Source organism: Hypomesus nipponensis, chromosome 11, assembly GCF_054491055.1.
Source record: "Hypomesus nipponensis isolate SF chromosome 11, ASM5449105v1, whole genome shotgun sequence".
NCBI lineage: Eukaryota > Metazoa > Chordata > Actinopteri > Osmeriformes > Osmeridae > Hypomesus > Hypomesus nipponensis.
This window is the reverse complement of record NC_140371.1, coordinates 20,873,682-20,894,860: the sequence shown is the minus strand read 5'-3', so window position 1 is coordinate 20,894,860 and position 21,179 is coordinate 20,873,682. Positions and strand designations below refer to the sequence as shown.

General features: G+C 46.8%; 1 protein-coding gene across 3 annotated transcripts; it reads left to right on the top strand.

The window, feature by feature from the left end:
• Positions 1-434: 434 nt before the first annotated feature.
• sertad2b (SERTA domain containing 2b) lies at positions 435-20,687 on the top strand. Of its 3 annotated transcripts, none has more exons than XM_084709891.1 (3): positions 435-541; positions 650-675; positions 15,885-20,687. In XM_084709891.1, the coding sequence occupies exon 3, from the start codon at positions 15,889-15,891 to the stop codon at positions 17,110-17,112; it is 1,224 nt and encodes a 407-aa protein (XP_084566017.1). In that variant the 5' UTR covers positions 435-541; positions 650-675; positions 15,885-15,888; the 3' UTR covers positions 17,113-20,687. The 3 variants fall into 3 exon arrangements, with proteins under 3 accessions (XP_084566017.1, XP_084566014.1, XP_084566015.1); XM_084709888.1 differs by lacking the exons at positions 435-541; positions 650-675 and adding exons at positions 9,556-9,822; positions 11,749-11,932; XM_084709889.1 differs by lacking the exons at positions 435-541; positions 650-675 and adding an exon at positions 9,556-9,822.
• Positions 20,688-21,179: the final 492 nt, after the last annotated feature.

The following is a 21,179-nucleotide window of genomic DNA, read 5'->3' as shown; positions in this document are numbered from 1 at the left end:
GAGGAAGCAGTTCGATACAACACCGTAAACAGTTTTCTTCGTGAGGTAGAAGGCACTAAGGAAGGTCCACACAATTAACTTAATAAAACACGGGCACACCGGCCTCATACAACAGTCAGTTTGATATGTACAGACGGTCAAAGTTCTCTTGTTTATACAACCACAAACAATTCTCTCTTTCGTTTTGTGTATCTCTTTCTCCCCCAAGCACACATAAGGTAAACGCAACAACTGAGGAATGTGCACATTGAGCCTCGAGACTGTCACGGCGGCAACAAAGTGTCCCTTTAAATACAGCCTGCGAGGAAACTTTTCCCTCACGATTCTATTGGCCGCCGATCTCGCGTAGGCGGGGCACGACGCCTTGAGTCAGGCTGTGAGTCACAGCACGACACGTCAATCAAACGGAATGTCTTGCTTCTCTGCTGTTGGCTTTCCAAACTGCCTGCTTGTTCTATGACTTCGCAGATGTACAGTGACATTGAACTGAGCGATATATTTCCAGTTTCAGTTCAGGAAAAGTCAGCAGTTATCTAGTCAGGTTGGTTATTTAAAGTACAGCAGGTGGTCTTCACCGCAATATTATAAGACACGAGTTGTCTCACCCCTGTTGTTAGTAGTCAATGGTAAACAGTTTTTCTTTTTGAAGGTTTATCACCGGATCCACCATAGAAGGTGAGTGACTCGGTTTCTTAAAATATCCCGCCGTTCATACCACTTCAGAGACCATGTTTTGGTGCGCGTCAGCCTGTTCTTGTGTGAATTTGTGCGCGCGATCGCGTGCGCGTGCGTTGCTCTCTTTCCCTCAACGTGAGAGAGATGTGAGCTTTTCGTGTCAAGCAATAACAACTTGATATGAGAATATTGCATGTTTTTAAATGTTTTGACTTATTGTTTCCATGCTGACGCATGGAGCTAAAACGGCTCGCACCATGAAGCTGCATGTTGTGTTATTCTTTCCATTTGCAGCGACCACTGAAACCGTTATATAAGCTTGTTCTTTAAGTCCGCAGAGACCATCTATGTGTGACAGCCATTTGCTTGTTCTGTTGACACGGTATCTGACCCTTCTTTGCCCCAACACAGATTCTATATCTCCATCTGCAACCAATTTACTGTCCTGGTATTAACTTTCAGTAGTCAAACCCCTCTATTTGGGCGGTGTATAGTGTGTTTGAGTGTGTGTGTTGTGTGTGTGTGTGATAGAGGTGTTACATCTCTCTTGCCTGAATGGGTCTGCTATCAGACAGTCAAGGCCATAGACTTGCCAATGGAGGATTACAGTGATTCTAATTTAGCAGCTAATCCAGATTAAGGTGCTGTTTGTTCCTCAGTGTTCCCTGCAGCATGCACAGGACAGCGGTCAGCAGCATGTTGGCGTGGCCCCTGAGGACCCATCGCATCCCCGGGCCAAGCATGGCCAACTGATAGATTCCCTACACGCGTATCCAGGAATATAAATAATAACACATTAGTTTAGATGTTTTTAATCCCGAAAAGCGAAACACGGGGAAAATTCGAACCCACGACCTCTTGATCTGCCGTTATGCTTTACCACTAAGCTATATAGAGATCAGCGTGGTCACACTGAGCCCAATGACCCTATAGCCCGTTTTGCCTCTGACCTGCCTCTGACCACTAACAGGAAACACCTATACGACAGACTGACACACTTCACTGCTCAGTGTGTGTGTGTGAGTCTCTCTCTCTTTGTCACCCCCCCCCCCACACACACACACAGTACACATTGTTGCACCACATCAAAGATGAAATAAGTGCAATATGGAACAGTGTATGCCAAATGCATCCAACTGACATTATTTGAATGCACATGGATTCATTACTGGAATGGAATAGATGTTATTGTGGTGAGTGCATTGAGACAGTAACTAGATTGTGTTGGGTATAGTAAGGCCATTTAGAAGAGTTTGTTGGTCTATCCAGTCCCTATTGTGGACCGTCATAGACAACTGCAATGACCAATACACACACACACACACACAGGGATTGGATGTCCGAGTAGCAATGTGTGCAAGGAAGGTCTCCCTACTGTAGCAGATCAGCATTAATATTGCATAGGCCCACCTTCGAGGAGAGGGGAGGGCCCACGAATGAACACACACACACCGATTCAGATAGCATAATGGACATGTTGGACATTGTTAGAGGGACACATCTATTAACAATAGTAGTGTCCAACTGTGTCCATGGCTGAGTTTTACAGTCTGTTGCAAATTGTGCTTTGCTGAAATGTGATGAACAGTGTACTTGAAGGAGCTGTTCATTATACCTTGATGATAAAAATAAATACATATATATATATATATATATATATATATTCAGATGAGCACTCAGTGTAGATAAGTAGAATCCCAACCACTTCATAGCCACTTGGAGTCAATGTTGAAGTAAGGTCTGCCAGCCTTGGTCTGCGGAGGTGAAGCAGCCCAGAGGGAAGGTAGAAGGGCAGCCCCAAATGTGATGTTCGGCACATACAGCTGTCATTAAGTTGTTGGTAGTAAACTGTATTTTAGCTTGGCGGGGGCCCAAAATGATGGCTGATGTCTGTATCAAACTGTTAACAGCAGCAACTTCTCATGACGTGCGTGAGTTGTACTGTGTGTTAAGTGTGTGTGTTGGGCCAAACGACCAGGGCTTGCTGTGCCACGTCAAACAGGGTTTTTACAACTGCTCTTGCACTGGGTTTCCTGTCTCGATATCCATACTGACCCTGCCATTGTTACTCCTCTGCTCTGTAAAAGTAGACAGAGAGGGGGATTCCTGATGACTAAGCAGACTGAAATGCTGGTAACATCTGCACCGCCAATGCAAGGAAAACGGGCCTAAGATGTCGCCTAGTTTACTCCAACTTGGTTTGTTGTACACTCTTAAAATATTTACATTGCTTGAAAGTACAGACTAGGAGCCATGTCAAACATGTGGTACAGTGTTCGGTAGCCTGACAATCTTTTGGATTTGGTTACTTTGTAACAAGGCTGAGACACCTTGTGTGGTGTGGGGAAATGTAATCTATAGCACTGCACTGTACATATTTGGACATTACATTTTAGGGCATGTTTTTACACAATGCACCTACTGTTTGCATAGGTGTGTTGCCAGCTGTGTATTTGTATATGAGTGTTTGTGTATGAGTTTGTGTATGAGTGTGTGTTTGTGAATGAGTGTGTGCTTGTGCGCTTGTGGGTAGAGAGAATGGATAGCTCACAGGGGCCCTTGGCTGGGTTATTGTACTGCGGATTGTTCTGTTCAATAATTCATCTGACGGACAGAGTATGTGTCCCTGAGGCCTGCTAGTGAGCAGAGAGCCTTGGATCTGCTGGACCTGTGTGTATGTGTGTGTGTGATGTTGTGTAGTGTAAAGTCCTTAGGCCTGTGCTGTTCTCATGGTCCTAGCTTTGCATGTCTGTGTTGTGGGTCCTTTCTTCCCCCTCCGCTGAGATGGATGGCTGAGCGGTGAGGGAGTCGGGCTAGCAATCACAAGGTTGCCGGATCGATTTCCCGCCGTGCCAAATAACGTTGTGTCCTTGGGCAAGGCACTTCACCCTACTTGCCTCGGGGGGAATGTCCCTGTACCTACTGTAAGTCGCTCTGGATAAGAGGGTCTGCTAAATGGAAATGGAAGGTTGTCCACCTCTCCCCTTCTCGCCTCGCCTCCGTAGAGGTAACAAGGGACGGGAGACTGACCAGAGGGCTCGCTTTGGCCAGGGTCAAGGGTCAATGCCTCCTCCTCTAAGTTGCTCTTTATGAGGTAGGGTAGGAACACCCTGAGGTAGGAACACACAGTTTGTGGTCACACACCTGCTGAATTAGATGTACTTTGCTCTGTGTGTCCTCCTGTCAGGCTTTCACACACCTGCTCCCTACACCAAAACTCAAACATCAAATAAGCTTACGTTTCCGTGTCAACGAGTTTATTCACAAAGTTGTCTTGACTCGTTTGTTTGGATACTAAGAAATCCATGACTCGCTGTATGTTTTGTACACTTCATTACGTTTAGTATTTCATAGTTTAGAGACAGAGGGATTTTTGAATCTTGAAAAGGCTACTGTTTTAGACAGACACTGCACTATTATGGCCAAATATGTATAATTTTACAAAGTGAATGTGGACAAAAGACTGGGTGTTTGTCCAGATGACTAGGGCAGGGAGGGGGCTGTGGGGGTGGGAGGGGTTTGGAGGGATGGGGGGAGTCAAGGGTGGGTACACCACACTGTGGGGTACACTGATTTGGGGTTGGAAGGGGGGGCACAAGAAAGGAAGGGGGGGGGGTTGCGGATTATAATTCTGATGGCCGCTGTGTGTGTGTGCCTGTGTGTGTGTGTGCCTGTGTGTGTGTGTGTGTGCCTGTGTGTGTGTGTGTGTGCCTGTGTGTGTGTGTGTGTGCCTGTGTGTGTGTGTGTGTGCCTGTGTGTGTGTGTGCCTGTGTGTGTGTGTGCCTGTGTGTGTGTGTGTGTGTGTGCCTGTGTGTGTGTGTGTGTGCCTGTGTGTGTGTGTGTGTGCCTGTGTGTGTGTGTGCCTGTGTGTGTGTGTGCCTGTGTGTGTGTGTGCCTGTGTGTGTGCCTGTGTGTGTGTGTGCCTGTGTGTGTGTGTGTGTGCCTGTGTGTGTGTGTGTGTGCCTGTGTGTGTGTGTGCCTGTTTGTGTGTTCTTTTGTTGAACTCCTGGTTGCTGAGCAGTAGGAAAGGCGGCACGGGGAGCAGCTGTGAGGAGCGAAGCAGCCGTTCACTTCCTGTCTGCCGGAGCAGCCTGAGGCCTCGGCAGAGATGGAGGGAGGAGAAGGAGGAGAAGCACTGAGAGGGGGGAGAGAGAGAGACAAGGAGGAGGGCAAGTCAGAATGACAGAATATGGAGGAGGTAGAGAGGATGTAGAAAAGAGGTAGATGGAGGGAGAGAAGAAGATTGAGAGAGGGGAGGGAGGGAGGGAAGAGAGGGGAACTGTGTCACTGAGAGTTATGGGCTAGTAGGAAGGTACTGAGTCAGCGTGGGAGAGGAGGAGGAAAAGGGGAAGGGCGAGGAGGGGCGGAGGAGGGAAGGAGGAGGGTAGGGGAGAGGAGGAGGGGGGAGGAGGAGGAGGAGGGGTGAGGAGGAGGAGGAGGGGAGAGGAGAGGAGGGGGGAGGAGAGAGACAGACAGACAGAGAGACACAAAGAGAGACAGAGAGACACAGACAGACAGACACACAGAGAGACACAGAGACAGACAGAGAGAGAGAGAGACACAGAGACAGACAGAGAGAGAGACAGGTGGGACTGTTGAAGTTGTGATCAAGGAGGAAGGGGGCAGCTGTGATGAGGGGTGGGCCGTGTGGGCAGTGTATGAACACCACAGGGAGATCCCTACCACTGAGATCAACACACTCCTGTACAAGAACACACACCATACACACACACACCATACACACACACGCACACACACCATACACACACCTCAAACACACACACACATTCATAGAGGCACTCCTGTGCTCCAGTTCTGGGCAGTTACGGCTGCCTTAGTGGATTGTGGTTAGCTCCTGAAAGAGGGCCCCTTGTGTGTGTGTGTGTGTGTGAGTGTCTTTGTGGTAAGAAATAGAGTTGTGTTCTCACAATGGCACTCACAACAACGCTCAGGACGTTAATAAGGTCCACTGCTATCTGAGTACAGTAAAAAAATAATATATAAAATAAATATTAAAAAAATATTTCAACCATCCTATTATGATTTCATATTGGGACGGTGACAGCCATGGCAACTGTGACATTCTAATAATCTGACACCAAATCAGCCTGAGACAATCGGGAAAATAACTGGTGTTTGCTTCCCCCTGGTGCTGTGTTTCTGGGAGCAAGGGGAGGTGGGATATGAATTAGACTGCTCCATGATTAATGATCCTGTTGCCCTGGATTCTGAGCCTGGCCCCTCCTCTCCGACACCAGCCTCCGGTGCTGGAGAGCACAAACGCCCTGCCCTGCCGCCACCACAGACTCCAAAGCCACCGTGTGCCAAGTCACAAACACGAGTCCAATGATCTGAAGCGCTAAACCAAAACACACACTGACAAATAAGCTTCCTTTGAAACTCTGCAGCTTTTTGAAATGTAAAAAGAAAAAACTATATTTAAGTTTCCAATCTCCTCCTACATTTCCAAAGTTTCTTTGTTGTGTCTTTGTCATGATGTGCTAGAAAAACTCGAAATAAAACTCATCTTAGGATTCTATCTTATGTCTAGAAAATGTATTTAAATTACCTTGCTGACAACGGCACATTTTTATCAGACCCTGTCACAAATGCTCGTCCATTAATGTCATTTAGAGAACTACTGAACACAGTCACATGCATGATGGAAAAATGAGTCTTGCAGACTTAGATTCTCCTGTCTATGAGTTACACACACACACACATACGTGTTTGTGTCCTAACCCACTAGGATGTTGCGAATGTGCTGCCCTCCTTGGAATGTGCTGCCCTCGCAGGTCTGCCCCAGCGTGGGAGAGACGGCAAGGGGCAGACTGGAGGAAGCACATAGAGATGGACTGCATGTTGAGGGGCACACAGAGTAGATGGAGAACCTGATAGTGATGAGAAGGTAATGGGAGAGAGAGAGAGAGACAGAGAGGGAGAGAGAGAGAGACAGAGAGGGAGAGAGAGACAGAGAGGGAGAGAGAGAGAGAGACAGAGAGGGAGAGAGAGAGGGAGAGAGAGAGAGAGACAGAGAGGGAGAGAGAGAGAGACAGAGAGGGAGAGAGAGATGAGGGAGAGGGAGATGAGGGAGAGTGAGGGACGGAGAGGGAGATGAGGGAGAGGGAGATGAGTGAGAGTGAGGGACGGAGAGATTGGGTTGGTGTCCAGATGGCGTCTGGAGTATATGGAGGAAAAAAATGGATGAGGAAAGGAGGGAAGGCAGAATGGAGAGAGGGATCCTGTTGGAGGGACAATGGTAGAAACATACCGTGGAGGGGGAGAGAGCGCCCAGGGGGAGGCTGGGAGAGGGAGTGGGTGGGTGTGTGAGGGGAGGGGTGAAAAGGATAGAGGAGGGGTATGTGCAGCAACTGTGGGAGAGAGGGCAGCTGGCTGATTGTTTACACCAAGCCTAGTCCTCCCCTCTCTCCCTCCCTCTCTCTGTCTCTCTCTCCCCCATTCTCCCTCTATCTCTCTCTCCCATCTCTCTCTGTATCTGTCTGGGAGTCATGCCACTCCTGCCCAGCATCGAGCAGCGTCCACTGGTGACAAGCTCTCAGACACAAACTCTATAAAGACAAACTTTATAAATAAATAAATGGTAAAACTGCTCTGGACAGTGTGCAAAAGAACCACCGTACTGATTTCTCAAGTTTTGAATATTGACTGAGAAGTGGATTTTTCTGTGTTTGCACTGTTGTTCTTTCAGTTTCATTGACGGAATTTGTTCTGCGTTTCTTTAATTGGCACACTCCCACTCCACACACACTCAAACTGACACATGCAAACACACACGCACACACAGTTACAGCACCACAAGTGAAGTTGAGTCAGTCAACATAGAAATAGCCAGGACTGTAAACCTTGAAGCATGTGACAGGAGGGTGACTAGAGTGGACTTTTTAAGAATATTTACGTATTTGTCTGAGAGTGTGCATGTGGACATGTGGACCCATGCAACTCTTATGCGTTTGGGAGGGGAGGAGATGGAGGGGAGGAGATGGAGGGGAGGGAGGGAGGAGATGGAGGGGAGGAGATGGAGGGGAGGAGATGGAGGGGAGGGGGGGAGGAGATGGAGGGGAGGAGATGGAGGGGAGGGGGGAGGAGATGGAGGGGAGGAGGAGGAGGAGGAGGAGGAGGGGAGCAAAGCCGGCCCACATGGAGGAATGATAGAGAGAACAAGGAGATGGAGAGAAGGAGTGGAACGAAAACCAGCAGCGAACAGAGGGGCAGAGGGAGGTTCTGCCTGGATCAATCCGTTAAAACGGGAGGGGGGGAAGGAGGGAGGGAAGGGAGCCCACAGTCGGCTCTGCCTCGACCCTGCCCTCGCTGTTCACTGAGCCATTTCCTGTTTTTACCCTGAAATCTTTATTTAGAGCCGTCCGTCTCCACTACAGACCGCCGGCCGCGCATTCGTGTATCCAGAGCGGCTGCTGCCATGGTGACACAGACACGACTATTAATCGCACGGAACTGTTATTCCAGGATACCTCATGATGCGAATGAGGCATGTTACAGGAATACCAGTAATTACTCTGTGTTAACAGGTCATTATTGTGTCATCTAGTGGCTGCTATGTAGTTGGTTATTGACTAACTTGCGCCTTGATGACAGTGATTTAATAACCATTTTTACTGTGAGACTTAAGACTCCTCAGAACACAATTCCTTTCCGCATTTCTACTGTGTGTGTGTGTGTGGCCTGTGTGTGTGTGTGTGGGCCTGTGTGTGTGTGTGTGTGTGACTGTAACCCCAAAGGGTGGTAATAGAGGGCACAAACTGTCCCACGATGCCATTTGTTCGGGCACTCCCTTCATTAGCGTAGTGCTACCGTACTGTTTTGTTTGAGTGTACTGGACTTGCTGGTACCATCTGCTGCCTGTGGCTCTGGTTAGCTGGCAGGGTGCGAGGTTAACGAGCATCACTGTGGACCAGCTGTGAGGAACACCACCGTCATGCAAACAGTCCATAGCCGAGACCCAGCGTTGTGGTGGAGCACCGTAAACCTACCTAACATACCGTTATGGTTTCGGTGTGTGAGTGATAATCTTGTCTGAGGGCTTCTCCTGACCGGCAGTGCTGTCGGTGGGCTTCTTCCCTGGTCACATCCGGGGGAAACGCTAGTCTGAAAGGTTTCCATGTCACTTTTGGCTCACTCGGAACCTTGATTGGAGATGTTTTATAGAAAGGTACCTGGTACCTGGTACAGGTTGGCCTGATGGAAAACCAAAAAAGACAAGTTGAGTCGGTACCATGCAGTGAAAAAGAGCCATAAGAGTGTATGGAAGTGAGGGAATACCGTTTGAACTATGCACTTCTATTCCTTGATTTTTTTGTTGTTGCTGTGAATAGAACTGTCTGCTCACCATTTACAAATGTAAACCAAATTGTTAAATAATCGTTAAATGTCTGGAATGCCTGGTTTGCACTAGGATCATAAGATTGTCAAACACCCGGATACAACAACATATTCAGGAGTACATTTTGCTCCTGGGAGACCATACCCTGGACCTCGAGGATTTCAGTCTGCAAAACTTTCATTTCCAATACTGTGCTTCCTACCAACCTAATGTACAAAAGAAGCATAGCCTAGTGATAACTAAACAAAACAAATCTCGATAACAGTTATATATAGTGTAGTGGGGATGAGACGTTTGTGCCTGTAACTAAAGTGCTTAGTGTCCCAGTGCGCGCGCGTGTGTTTGTGTGCGTGTGTGTGTGTCCGACTGGGCGCTCGTTCGTGAGTGCGATATGGAAGGTGGGTGGACTCGTGATGTGACGGGACGCAAGCACCGAGTGTGCCTACGTGTGTGTAGGGGGCGGGGCTCGAGGAAGCCACACTGTAATCGGTGTGTTGGGCTCGCGGCGTAAAGTCAGCCTTCACTTTACGTCATTCCTTTTCAGGGGCAGCCGCGGGTCCATTGGTGGACGTTGCTCAGCTTTTTATATCGCTGGTGGGCAATTTTCTCCCACCTCCTATCCTCGCCATTGTATCACTGCCAGTCTCCGCTCTCGTACAGACGATAAGAATGTGGTTTTCGTGAGAAGCAGGACAAACGGTGTAATCATAATTATCTGACACTTTGGCGCTGTTTGGGATATCGATATACCAATGCTTTATTTTCAAGTTCCGGAGTACCTAGACGTGGTAAGTTTGGCTTTTGACGCTAAGAAACGAATGGAATGCAAGTCGAGAATAGATTTATGAACACAAGTGTAGAGTTATCTAATGCTTACGCTCTTTCAGTCGAAGTAGCCATACAATCTAGAGTTAAACTGTTTCATTTCGTTTAGGAGCAGGTTAGCCTACCTACCTAGCTGCATAGGCTACAACGATCTCGAGTCTTCAAGTTGTCGCTGCATGTCGCAAACAGTATTTGTCGTAGATTTATCTGGTGACCTTCTTGTCACGGTTATCGCAAGTATCTGTACCTTTTAGGATACATAGTGGCAAATGGTAGGCTAGTGTATTAAAAGCTTATAAGATTAGCCTATTTAACATTAACATTAGGCTATAGAAATGTTGTGGGATCTGAAAAGTATTAAACTATTCATAGCGAATACACGCAAACTCAATGTTTGATCGGATATAATTTACGCAATTTCATTTATTTTTCGTGGCCTCAATGTTTGTGTTTTATTGTAGAAAATAGTTGTGGGAGATGCGAACGGTCCCTGTCAATGGCACTTCAATGGGTTGTGTAACGTGTTGCACCACATGAAGCAGGGCGAGAGGTGTCGAACTCGAAGCCACTTTAAAACTAGGACTTTGACAGCAGACTATTGTTGTATTATTTAACTTACCGATATATTAGTGTCCTTGCTTTCGGTAGGCAACTTATTGTCATGTATTGTTTATCCAAACTATAGACTGTTGCAGGCGTGTAACACGTTGAAACGATTGGCGTGTGGCCATTCGATCCTGTCATCGATGATTTTTAGACTTTTCTCCAAACCGTTAAGGGCAGGCCAGTTTCATGAAAGGCTGTCGAGAGACAGTCACGTACTTCGCTCTCGAGCGTTAAAAATACCTTAAGTCATTTTTATTTATTTATGCTATCTGTTTTGGCTTCTGACATTGGTTGTGGAGAGTAGGCTATAGTTAAGTAACCATGTAGGGTTAGTCTACCTGAAAGGCTAATCACATAGCGATTATTGTGTCTGAGTTCACTAACCCATTCTGTCTCTTTCAATGGTCGTTTTAAGGTTCGTTCTCCAGATACTGTACCGACTGGACATTGACAAAATCGTTCTAGTAATACTGCTGGGACTGAAATCTCCGTGTTCCGTGTGTGAGCAGGGGAAGGGGAGAGTGGCGTGCTCAACTGCGTGTAGACGTGTGTCTGGTGACCTAGATCTCATATATTTCCCCCCTTTTGTCTTCATCTTTTTTAATTTTGGAAAGTGTGTGTGTGTGTGCGTTACTGTGTCTGGGAAGAATGAGTTGGTAAGAGACAGTGCGTTCAACAAGCATGCTTTGCGGCGGTAATGTGACGATAATCATTGTCGAGACAGTCCAAAGAACACAGGCTGCACAAACCTGTAAGACTAGAAGAGGTCAAAGTCTATTTTAATTTGTTTACTTACAGTTCGACACATTTAAAGAATCTTCTCCAGGTTTTGACTTTTTTGCTAGGTTTTGACTGGTTTTATTTACTTGTTATGAGATGACTTCCTGTCAATGCAACTTAAAACACAGGTGATGAAACCTGGCAATTCATCATTTTTTACCTGCACACACATGTTGAGACATTGCTGGCCAAAGGGAGCATTTCAGGAAGTAAAGGGAGCAAATTATTATTTTTATGTAGCTTTAAAAATAAATAAAATAAATATAGAAGATTTTTTTTACCAATAGTTCAGTCCTGCAAAACCATTGTTTGATAATCTGCTAAGCAAGCAATGGAGTTATGTAATATAGATCTGTATTGATGCTGAGTATTTTTTTTAAATATTGTAGTCCAAGCCCCTCTGACCTCATAAGTATCATGTGAGTTCTGTGTGCATTATGTGATTAATCTCCCAGTGAGTTCTACTACTGTTTTCTGAGGTGTGTGTGTGTGTGTGTGTGTAGTTTCTGTCTTCCATTTCAGAAAGCACAGATGGAGGGATTTTTTCCAGACATGGAACGCGTTCTGGACAGAGAACAAGTGATTTGACCCTGTGATTGAAAGGTCAAGCAAGCACCTTGTGTAAAGTTAGCACTGGTCATGTGACCTGGGGATGGGGCTGAATGAACATCCAAAATCCAGACTAAGGTTTGTGGTTTCGTAGATATCAAATCTGACAAGAAGCTTTTCCCTGGTGTAGATTGCAGACATCTTTCCTCAGAACAGCTTTAGGTAAAGGTGACCATGTGTGGTTGACAGATGGCATAGTTAATTGCAAAACATTTGAAAAAGTCAAATTTCCCTAGTTGGGTAGCAGCTTATTTATGCCAGGTAAATGCCCTTAGCTAGGAAAATTGATCTGTTTAGTGACTCACTAGGTTTGATTGTTTGACATAATGGGCAAACAGATTGGAATCTCTTCCAAGATCTTCATAGATAGTCTGTTGGCCTATATCTATGATTATCTCAGTGAAGGCATCCGTTTGGTGTGTGTCTGCGATCTACCTGGGCTGGTGGTGTTTGGTGGAGGTGATGTGAGGTGGAGGTGTCCTTGTGTTCTCAGTAAACACAAACAGCATGGAGACATGGATGTCTTCCTCACAGCTGTCACTACCTTTCCCTCTTCTCTCCTTCTGTCTGCATGCTGTCTGCCTCTGTCTGCCTCTGTCTCACTCTGCCTCTGTCCCTGTTTCCTCTCTGTCACTCTCTTGGTTTAAGCTGGAATGTGTTTACTAGATGGCATGTGAGGGAATGTGTCAGAGAGTCCTGTCCTCGTGCACAGCTGGGTGCACAACACATAGCCAGTGATCAGAGCTGTGCTGGTAACTGAAGTCTCTCTGTGTGTGTTTGTGTGTCAGTACGTAGTCTCAGTGCCCTGAGGACCTAAAATAGCTCACTGCAGACAGGGGACGATGGGGGGGGTGTAAGCTAAGGCATGGACAGCAACGTATCATGTTACACGATCATAATATCACTGCAGACCTCATCCCATAGTACACACTGCACTACACTGTACCCGGCTGCTAGTGCCAAACCTGCACACACGCACACACACAATCGCACGGCAGTAAATCCACATGCAGGAGTCGCATGCACGCAGGAGATGCATGCACGCAAGCACATTCCCTCGCATGCACACCACGTGATGAGGAAGCGCGTTGCTTGCACGCTAACTCTCCCACAGGTGGAGGACCTCCATATGTCATTAATCATCATCCCGTCAGTGTGTCTTTGCTGCGGTGAATAAGGAGGGAAACATTTATAAAAGATATATGAAGAATGAGAAAGTATGACGCCAACAGTCTTTTGACTTGTCGTGTGTAAATACTGTCACTTCATCAGCACTCTAAATACTATGAGATATCTGAACAAGAGAGGAGTACCAATAAGAAGGAGAGGAGAGGAGAGGAGAGGAGAGGAGAGGAGAGGAGAGGAGAGGAGAGGAGAGGAGAGGAGAGGAGAGGAGAGGAGAGGAGAGGAGAGGAGAGGAAAGGAAAGGAAAGGAGAGGAGAGGGGAGGGGAGCGGAGAGGAGAGGAGAGGAGAGGAGGAGAGAGGAAAGGAGAGGAGAGGAGGAGAAGGCCATTGTGTGGGAGGTAGAGAATGTAGGAGTTGGGGACAGGGAAGGAGGAAGACCTGGATAATAGAAAGGAATTTGATGGGTGGGGCTGAAGTGGTATGTCAGTCTTGCGTGTTCTTGAGGCGCGCGCGTGTGTGTGTGCTTGGTTTTCACTCCCATTCCAACTCGGTCACTCAGACATGCACAGCTGCTGTAGCACAAGTTAACCCCCCCCCCCCCCACACACACACACACACACACACACACACTTTTAAACGTACACCCTATTTGACTCCAGACCTTAACTATAAACTATTTTGCACCTTACCATTTCTGATTCAGCAGATGTGTATGTGAGGCTGGGGAGTGAGGCTGGGGAGTGAGGCTGGGGAGTGAGGCTGGGGAGTGAGGCTGGGGAGTGAGGCTGGGGAGTGAGGCTGGGGAGTGAGGCTGGGGAGTGAGGCTGGGGAGTGAGGCTGGGGAGTGAGGCTGGGGAGTGAGGCTGGGGAGTGAGGCTGGGGAGTGAGGCTGGGGAGTGAGGGGTAACAAAGGAACCTTTGCATGAGACTGGCCAGTCTTGTAAAAGTGCTGGAACAGGTGTGTAGATCAGTGGTTGCAGTTGACTGAATTATCCCAATGGGTGTTTCAAAAACAACATGTTTTGCAGTTTAAATAGATAACCTTGACAAGTGCTTTACACTTATAAATATCCAAATAAAACATGCTGTGAAACTATTAGTCAAAGTGTTGGGCTTGTGAAACACCTATGAATAGGCTGTTTTTGCTCAGCTGTACAATGGAAAGCATGGCCCTTTCTGTGTCGTGAAACAGTTTGGTATGCACTGCACAGTATACTGTTTTCGTCAGCTTGCGTTGCCAACCTTTAGTTGTAGCCAAACATTCAAAAGAGTTCCTCCTCTCAAAATCTGAAATCCTCCTCCCCCTCTTTCCTCTCGCCCTCTACCCCCACCCCCGTCTCTGGGTGAATTCCCAGCTGACTGTGTTTGTCATGGTAACGGGCATCGTGGTGACTAGCCCAGCCGTTTGCACTTCCTGTGTGTGTGTGTGTGTGTGTGTGTGTGGGGGGGGGGGGGGGGCGCATGCGCTGCTGGTGTGCAGCCGAGGACTGGGTGCATGAGCCTGTCAGCCTGGATTAGGTTCAAACACACTGCAGAGATGGCTTTCTCCTTCCCTCTCACTCTCTTCTCTGCCTCTCTTCTCTGCCTCTCTCTCTATCTCCTCTGCCTCTCTTCTCTGCCTCTCTCTCTATCTCCTCTGCCTCTCCTTTAACTCAACTACTGTCTTCCTAGCCCTCATCTGTCTGCACACCCTGTTTCTTAACAGCCTTTTCTCCCTCCCTCTCCCTCTCTCTCTCTCTCTCTGCCTCTGTACCTGCCTGTCTCTCTGCCTCTGTACCTGCCTGTCTCACTGCCTCTGTCCCTGCCTGTCTCTCTGCCTCTGTACCTGCCTGTCTGTATAGTGCTTCTGTTTTCTCTTCATGTTATTCTTTCTCTTTTCACACATTATGTCTCTCTCCTAGTCAGGCTTCAGCACCTGGCTGTATGGCAGCTTGTAATCTTGGTGACCATTTAACAAGTCCTTCATTGCCAGTGTCACGGTCTGAAAGCCATGCTGTTAATGTGAGCACCACAGAGTGTGCATGCCTTCAGGCTTTGAGGTTTTGTCTTCCTCATTCACGTGCCGTAGCCTACGGCTGGACCGGGAGAGATCAGTACAGAGCAGGCTAAAGCAGGCTAGAGCAGGGTTGCTACAGTAGGTGTCTCTATATTGGAGCTGTTCTGGTGGAGGGAGGGAGGGAAACTGAAATGCCACCTTGTGGTGTGAGTCTGTCTGTCTGTCTGTGCCTTGCTCCTCCTCCCCTCTTCTCCTACCTCCTCCCCATCCCTCCTCCTACCCGCCCTCCTCCTCCTCCTTCTTCTGAGTGACAGTGTAATGTTCCAATACGGCTGCCGTGAGGGATGGAGGCTGTAACTGTACCCTCATGGTTCTGTGGTACAGCAGAGGAACACTGTTATATAACGTGTGTGTGTTTGCGTACAACGCTCTCTGTCTGCCCTACTGTTCTGTTGGTATTACCTGTCAGGCTGTTAACCCCTTGATTGATTGGGATACGTTGTTGCAGTTTTAGCAGTCACATGCTAGTTGTTGAATGTTCTAAATACCACCAAACCAACTAGAAACAAGACCTTTTTACTGCATGCTATTACAGTGATGCAGTGTCTGCTGCTAGATAGATTCTTCTGATGGACGTTCTACTTTGCTCCCCAATTAAACAATATACTGTCAAACTATTTATTACAAAATTTACATATCTATTTGAAAGCATATGGCTAAGATATCCAGGCTTGTTTCCAGCCTAGCAGTTTGGCACAGTGTTGTTTGTTAGAACGTAACATTAGCATGTTTGCTGTTATTATAGTCCAGATACTGTCTGTTTTTTCAGTACCAAATACATGTAATTGACTCATTCGATTTGAGCGAAATTCCCTAATAAACAGTAACCCTCCCATCTCTCTCCGCAGATATATGTTTGGTAAAGGGGCAAAGCGGAAACTGGACCAGGATGAAGAGGGGCTGGAAGGCAAAGCGCTGGCGGGCGCAGGCCCAGACGGCCTGTCCAAGGTGTCCTACACGCTGCAGAGACAGACCATCTTCAACATCTCCCTCATGAAGCTCTACAACCAGCGGCCGCTCCGGGAGCCGGCCCTGGAGCGCCGGGTGCTCATCAACAACATGCTCCGCCGCATCCAGGAAGAGCTCAAACAGGAAGGCTCTCTGCGGCCCCTCCTCCTGCCTCCCTCGCCGCCGCCGGACGACCCCATGGACGAGGGCTTCCGCGAAGCCCCGCCCTCTTTCGGGGGGCTGTCGTTGGTGGCGTCCGCGCCCTTCGCCCAGCAGTCTTCGGTGTTGTCGCCGGCGACGCCGTTCTCGCCACACCCCCTGACTCCACCCACCTGTCAGTCAGTCCAATCAGGACCCGCCACGCTGGAGTCCTGCCTCACGCCTGCCTCGCTATTGGAGGAAGACGGCGATGCCTCCTTTTGCACTTCCACCCCTCCAACCCCTCCCCTGTCCCCCTCCCCTCCTCCCGGCCCTCTCCCAAACCAGGTATCCTCCAGGGTCCCTGTGCCTGCCATACACAGAGACACTTTTTCCTTGTCCCTGAACGACAAAGAGGATTTACGCCCACCCTTGACTGTACCAAGCGCAGCGGCGGCTAATACTCACACCACTTCTACCTCCCTCACAGCAGCGCTCACACAGCCTCCACAACAGCCCCCCTTGCAATCCCCCGTCTGTCCAACGACACAGCCCAAAGACTGCACGAAAACGGCGAAGGGGGAGGGGCAGGTTCTCCTCGCCGACAGCCGTGGTCCAGAGGCCAAACAGACAACCAATGGTCTCCCTGCACCGCCCTCTAGTGGCCTGGTGGACGTAAACTCCTCTCCTTCCTCCTCCGTAAGCTCCTCCCCTTCCTCCTCGTCTGGGTTCCTGTCCGACCTGGCACTCGACGACATCCTGTTCGCCGACATCGACACCTCCATGTATGACTTTGACCCCTGCACGACCTCTGCCGCGGCCCCTGGGGCCGGCCTGTCCAAACTGTCGCCCATGGTGACCGCGGACGACCTCCTCAAGACTCTGTCATCCCCTTACAGCAGCCCCGCCCCCCAGGTCACACCTAATCAGCCTTTTAAAATCGACCTGAGCGAACTGGACCACATCATGGAGGTTCTGGTGGGGTCGTGACCCCCAGATCTGACAAGCGGTGCTCAACACGTCTCTTTAGAGAACTTTACGGTTGCTGTTTTGTACAGTTTTCAAAATGAACGATCCAACGTCGGATCGACGGTGAGGTCACAGAGTACTACTGCTACTTGCACAACACTGTGCATGCTCTGGGCTTGTCTTTCAAACCTGGGAAACACACACACACACAAAACGGCTTTCAGCAGATTTGAGTGCCTTCATCATATGCGACCATTTGCTAAACTTTAAATGTGTATTTTATAACTGTTGTCTCTTTTCACTGTAAAACATGGATGTTAGGACTGTTTTAAATTTATCTGATTTTACTGATTTACAGATAATTACTGATTAGAAAATAATAGGTATTGATTGTTGTTTAACTTATATCCCTCTGCAAGTGTTACTTTATAAAAGAAAAACAAGCACAGACCTTTTAGCGAGATCTCAGTTTTACCCGTGTGTAGCAATATTGAAATTATCATTATTTTATTTTTTTTATGCTTCATGATCAATTGAATTTGTTTCTGTTTACCCCTTGTGGGTTATAGTTCTGTCTGAACTCAGAATTCCATGAACAGCTTTACTCGATGATGTCACAGTGTGAACTCACTGACCTGAGCATTTCTGTCGGACAGTCAAAGAAACAAACCAGATCTCAGATCCACTCTTACACGTTCCTCTTGGGGATCACGCTCAACAGCGATGTTTGATCAAAGATGTTAGCAGGAAAACGTTGCATATTAACTACAAAATCAACCAAACTACAGGGACTACAGGTTTCTAGGACACAGGCATCAAAACATCTGATCGCCGCTATGCTGCACAGCAAGTGCACCAATAGTTACTATGCATGCTTGTGCACAAATTCTCCAGCCTCCAAAATGGCAGCCAATCAAACTCACTGGCCAGCTTTATTCTGATGTCTTTATACACGTGTGTGTGTGTGTGTGTGTGTGTGTTTGTGTGTGTGTGTGTGGTATGTATATATTGAAATCCATATAACAATGTACCATTCATAATTATGAGATTATGGGCTGCCAATGTTGATTCGACCGGCTGCCAATGTTGATTCAACTGGCATCTGTTCCTTCGGTGACGCGCAAGCCTTTCCCCCTGCATGATGAGTTTCATACAGTTTGTATTGTGGATAACTTACAATGTTTGACCAAAATAATTGTGATTTCAGTGAATGCAACAAGCCCTCCATGTTTTAATCGTGTGTTTTTGCAGAATGTCAAGGGAGAGTGCGCTCTGTGGCAACACTGAACGCTCCCCTTAGGCCCTGCACGCTATCACATCTCATCGGTTCCCTCGAGCAATTAGCTATTATTTATTATTTAGATTTAGTTTCATATGAGAGTCAGGGGTAGTAGATATTTGAAATACCCGTCTCAAAGGCTGAGCCTATCTTAGCCTTTGGTGCTTCCTCCAAAGCTATGAAAGCCTAGGTTTGTTTTTGGGTACATTTGAAATAAGACCCCTTTAAAAGGCATTGGTTACACCGTCTGGCTCAGGTTTAATGTGTGCATCGATGTCATCGTGCTGGTTTGCGGTAGTGTTCAGGTAGAGGTAGAGGACAGTACCATCTAATGTTATGAATTAGTATTACTGATAAGAGATTTATGATATTATGCAGGTCATCTTGGAAACTCTGGAGCAGTACTGAGCTGCAGGTAGATAGACATGTCATGCGTTCTCGGTCTGTTCGACGTATCCAATCATTTCCTCCGGTGCACTCACTCCACGTAGGCCTCCTGCTGTCGTTGTTCACATGACTACGCCGTCGTTGGTCACATGACCACGTCCGAGGTCATCGGAACACTCCGGAGGCTGACTCAAGTACACAGGTTCATCGCTTCGGTTGTTTACATTTTTGACTGATCTATTGAAATATGAAATATTTAATTTAATATATGATATTGAATTTAATATTTAATATAATATGAAATTAAAACAATGATCAAAATTGTTGTCCCACTACTATTGTACTGTATTACTATTGGACTATAGTATCTGGACGTTACTTTAGCAGATTGAACGGACGCGACTTGTTTATCAGAAGCCTGGTTGTCTTCACAAATATGGAGTGATGTTTCACTTTATAAATATACTGGTTTACAAGAAATGAACTGACAGTGTTTTAGACGTGACAAAGTCTGGAAGCTTAACCAGCTTGACTGGTTAGGTGACGGAGAGTGGGAGACACGAGGGACCATGGTTACTGTCCATCCACACACACGGTCCATGTTTAACAGCTCTTATCTGATTCGCTTCACATCATTTGTTTATAAACGTATGCAACCAAAGGTCCTGGTTAGTATGCTTCGCTGGCCAATACTCTGCCTTTACAACTCTGCTTGAAGTAGATTTAGAAAAACAGTTGTAGTAAAAAAAATAATAAAAAAAAATAAAAAAAAACCCAAGCATTGTTGAAAAGGCAAGACTTTTTGCATCGTAATGTACATAAGTGCTGTAATGATGTCTGTGCAAGCTTTGCACATTGGTTCAATGTGATCAATCACCTTTGTACAATTGAGTGTGTTTAGGGCGTTACTGATGAAAGGAAGAGATACAGTAGTGGTCCCATAGCCTTTTGACAGTGCCACCATGTAACGTGAAAGTTGCAATCTACGATTATACATATTTCCTACTGGAAGAAATTGTATTTTAGCCCATCTCCCACATGGTTGGTGTGACTGATTATGGGTACTTGGAGAGAGACAGGGTGGGTGTCTTGTTCATAACCTTTAATTATTATCTTTGGAATTTTGGAGTGATAAGTTTCTTATCAGAGTTATTTATTCTCAGTTTGGTTTTCCTGTGTAAATATATTTATTTTGTTGTTGGAAGTTTGTTTTTTTTTTTTTTTTTTTTTTTTTTTTTGGGGGGGGGGGTTGTAAATGTGTGTCGTAGGATTGTCCTCTGCAGGCAGGAATGTAGTCCGGGTGGGAAGCCATGTTTGGGTCTCGTTTTCATTTATTTTGTTTGTTTATTCGGGGTGGCGGCTTGACCCACAAGGTGCCCGGACCCTTATATAATCTTTATTTACATATTTTAATGTTCTGCTTGTGTGAAAGTGACGGTTCAAGCAGCAATACTACAAACTCTCCAACTTCCGACGTCGAGACTCCAAAGTCGTCAGACTTTCAATGCCAGAAGTCCCGTACCCAACACATGACCTATCTCACACTCTGGATTGTGATCACAGTCTGACATGAATGCCAGTTTATCAATGTCTTCAACCTGTTGTTAAGTTCGGCCCAGCCATATGAAGGTGTCTGGGTTAAAGGGTGGTACTGGGAAACGTGTAGAGCAGTCAATGTAGATCACCCCCTCCCCTGTCCAAATAAGAAGGCTGTATTTTTCGCAGACCTTGCTGTGCCTTTTTCTATGCAATACTATCAACACACCCGCCTGAGAAACAGATCAAAGAAGAGGAAATCAATTGTACCACTGTGTTAGCATCAAGATATGGACTGTATAATATACATTTAAAAAAAGATGGGCAAGTGTGTATGAATTTGAAACAGTCTTACTTTTGTAGTTTTATATTATACAATAAACTGTAAAAAGAACTATCAATGGGATGTCTTTTCCTTTCCATGTGAATGTGAACGTTAAGTCCTTTACAACACAGACTATACATCTACAAACAGCATAGGTATACAGTTAAGACAGAGAGATAAGAATATGCCGCTGCCTGGATATCATTATAGTTATATTAGTATGGAGCCTCCTGCACAAAATATTCATTAATTCTTCAATGTCACGTGGTAACTTCAACAGGGTTGACTTAACTGCCCTTCAACAGGACTGACTTCACTGCCCTTCAACAGGACTGACTTAACTGCCCTTCAACAGGACTGACTTCACTGCCCTTCAACAGGACTGACTTCACTGCCCTTCAACAGGACTGCCTTAACTGCCCTTCAACAGGACTGACTTAACTGCCCTTCAACAGGACTGACTTAAATCTGTTCTCAAATAATGTTCAGCTCTCATAGCTCTGCTAGCCAGTGGCTATTTCAGGCCTGTCTGCCACAGCTGTGGGTAAGTGGCTACATTTA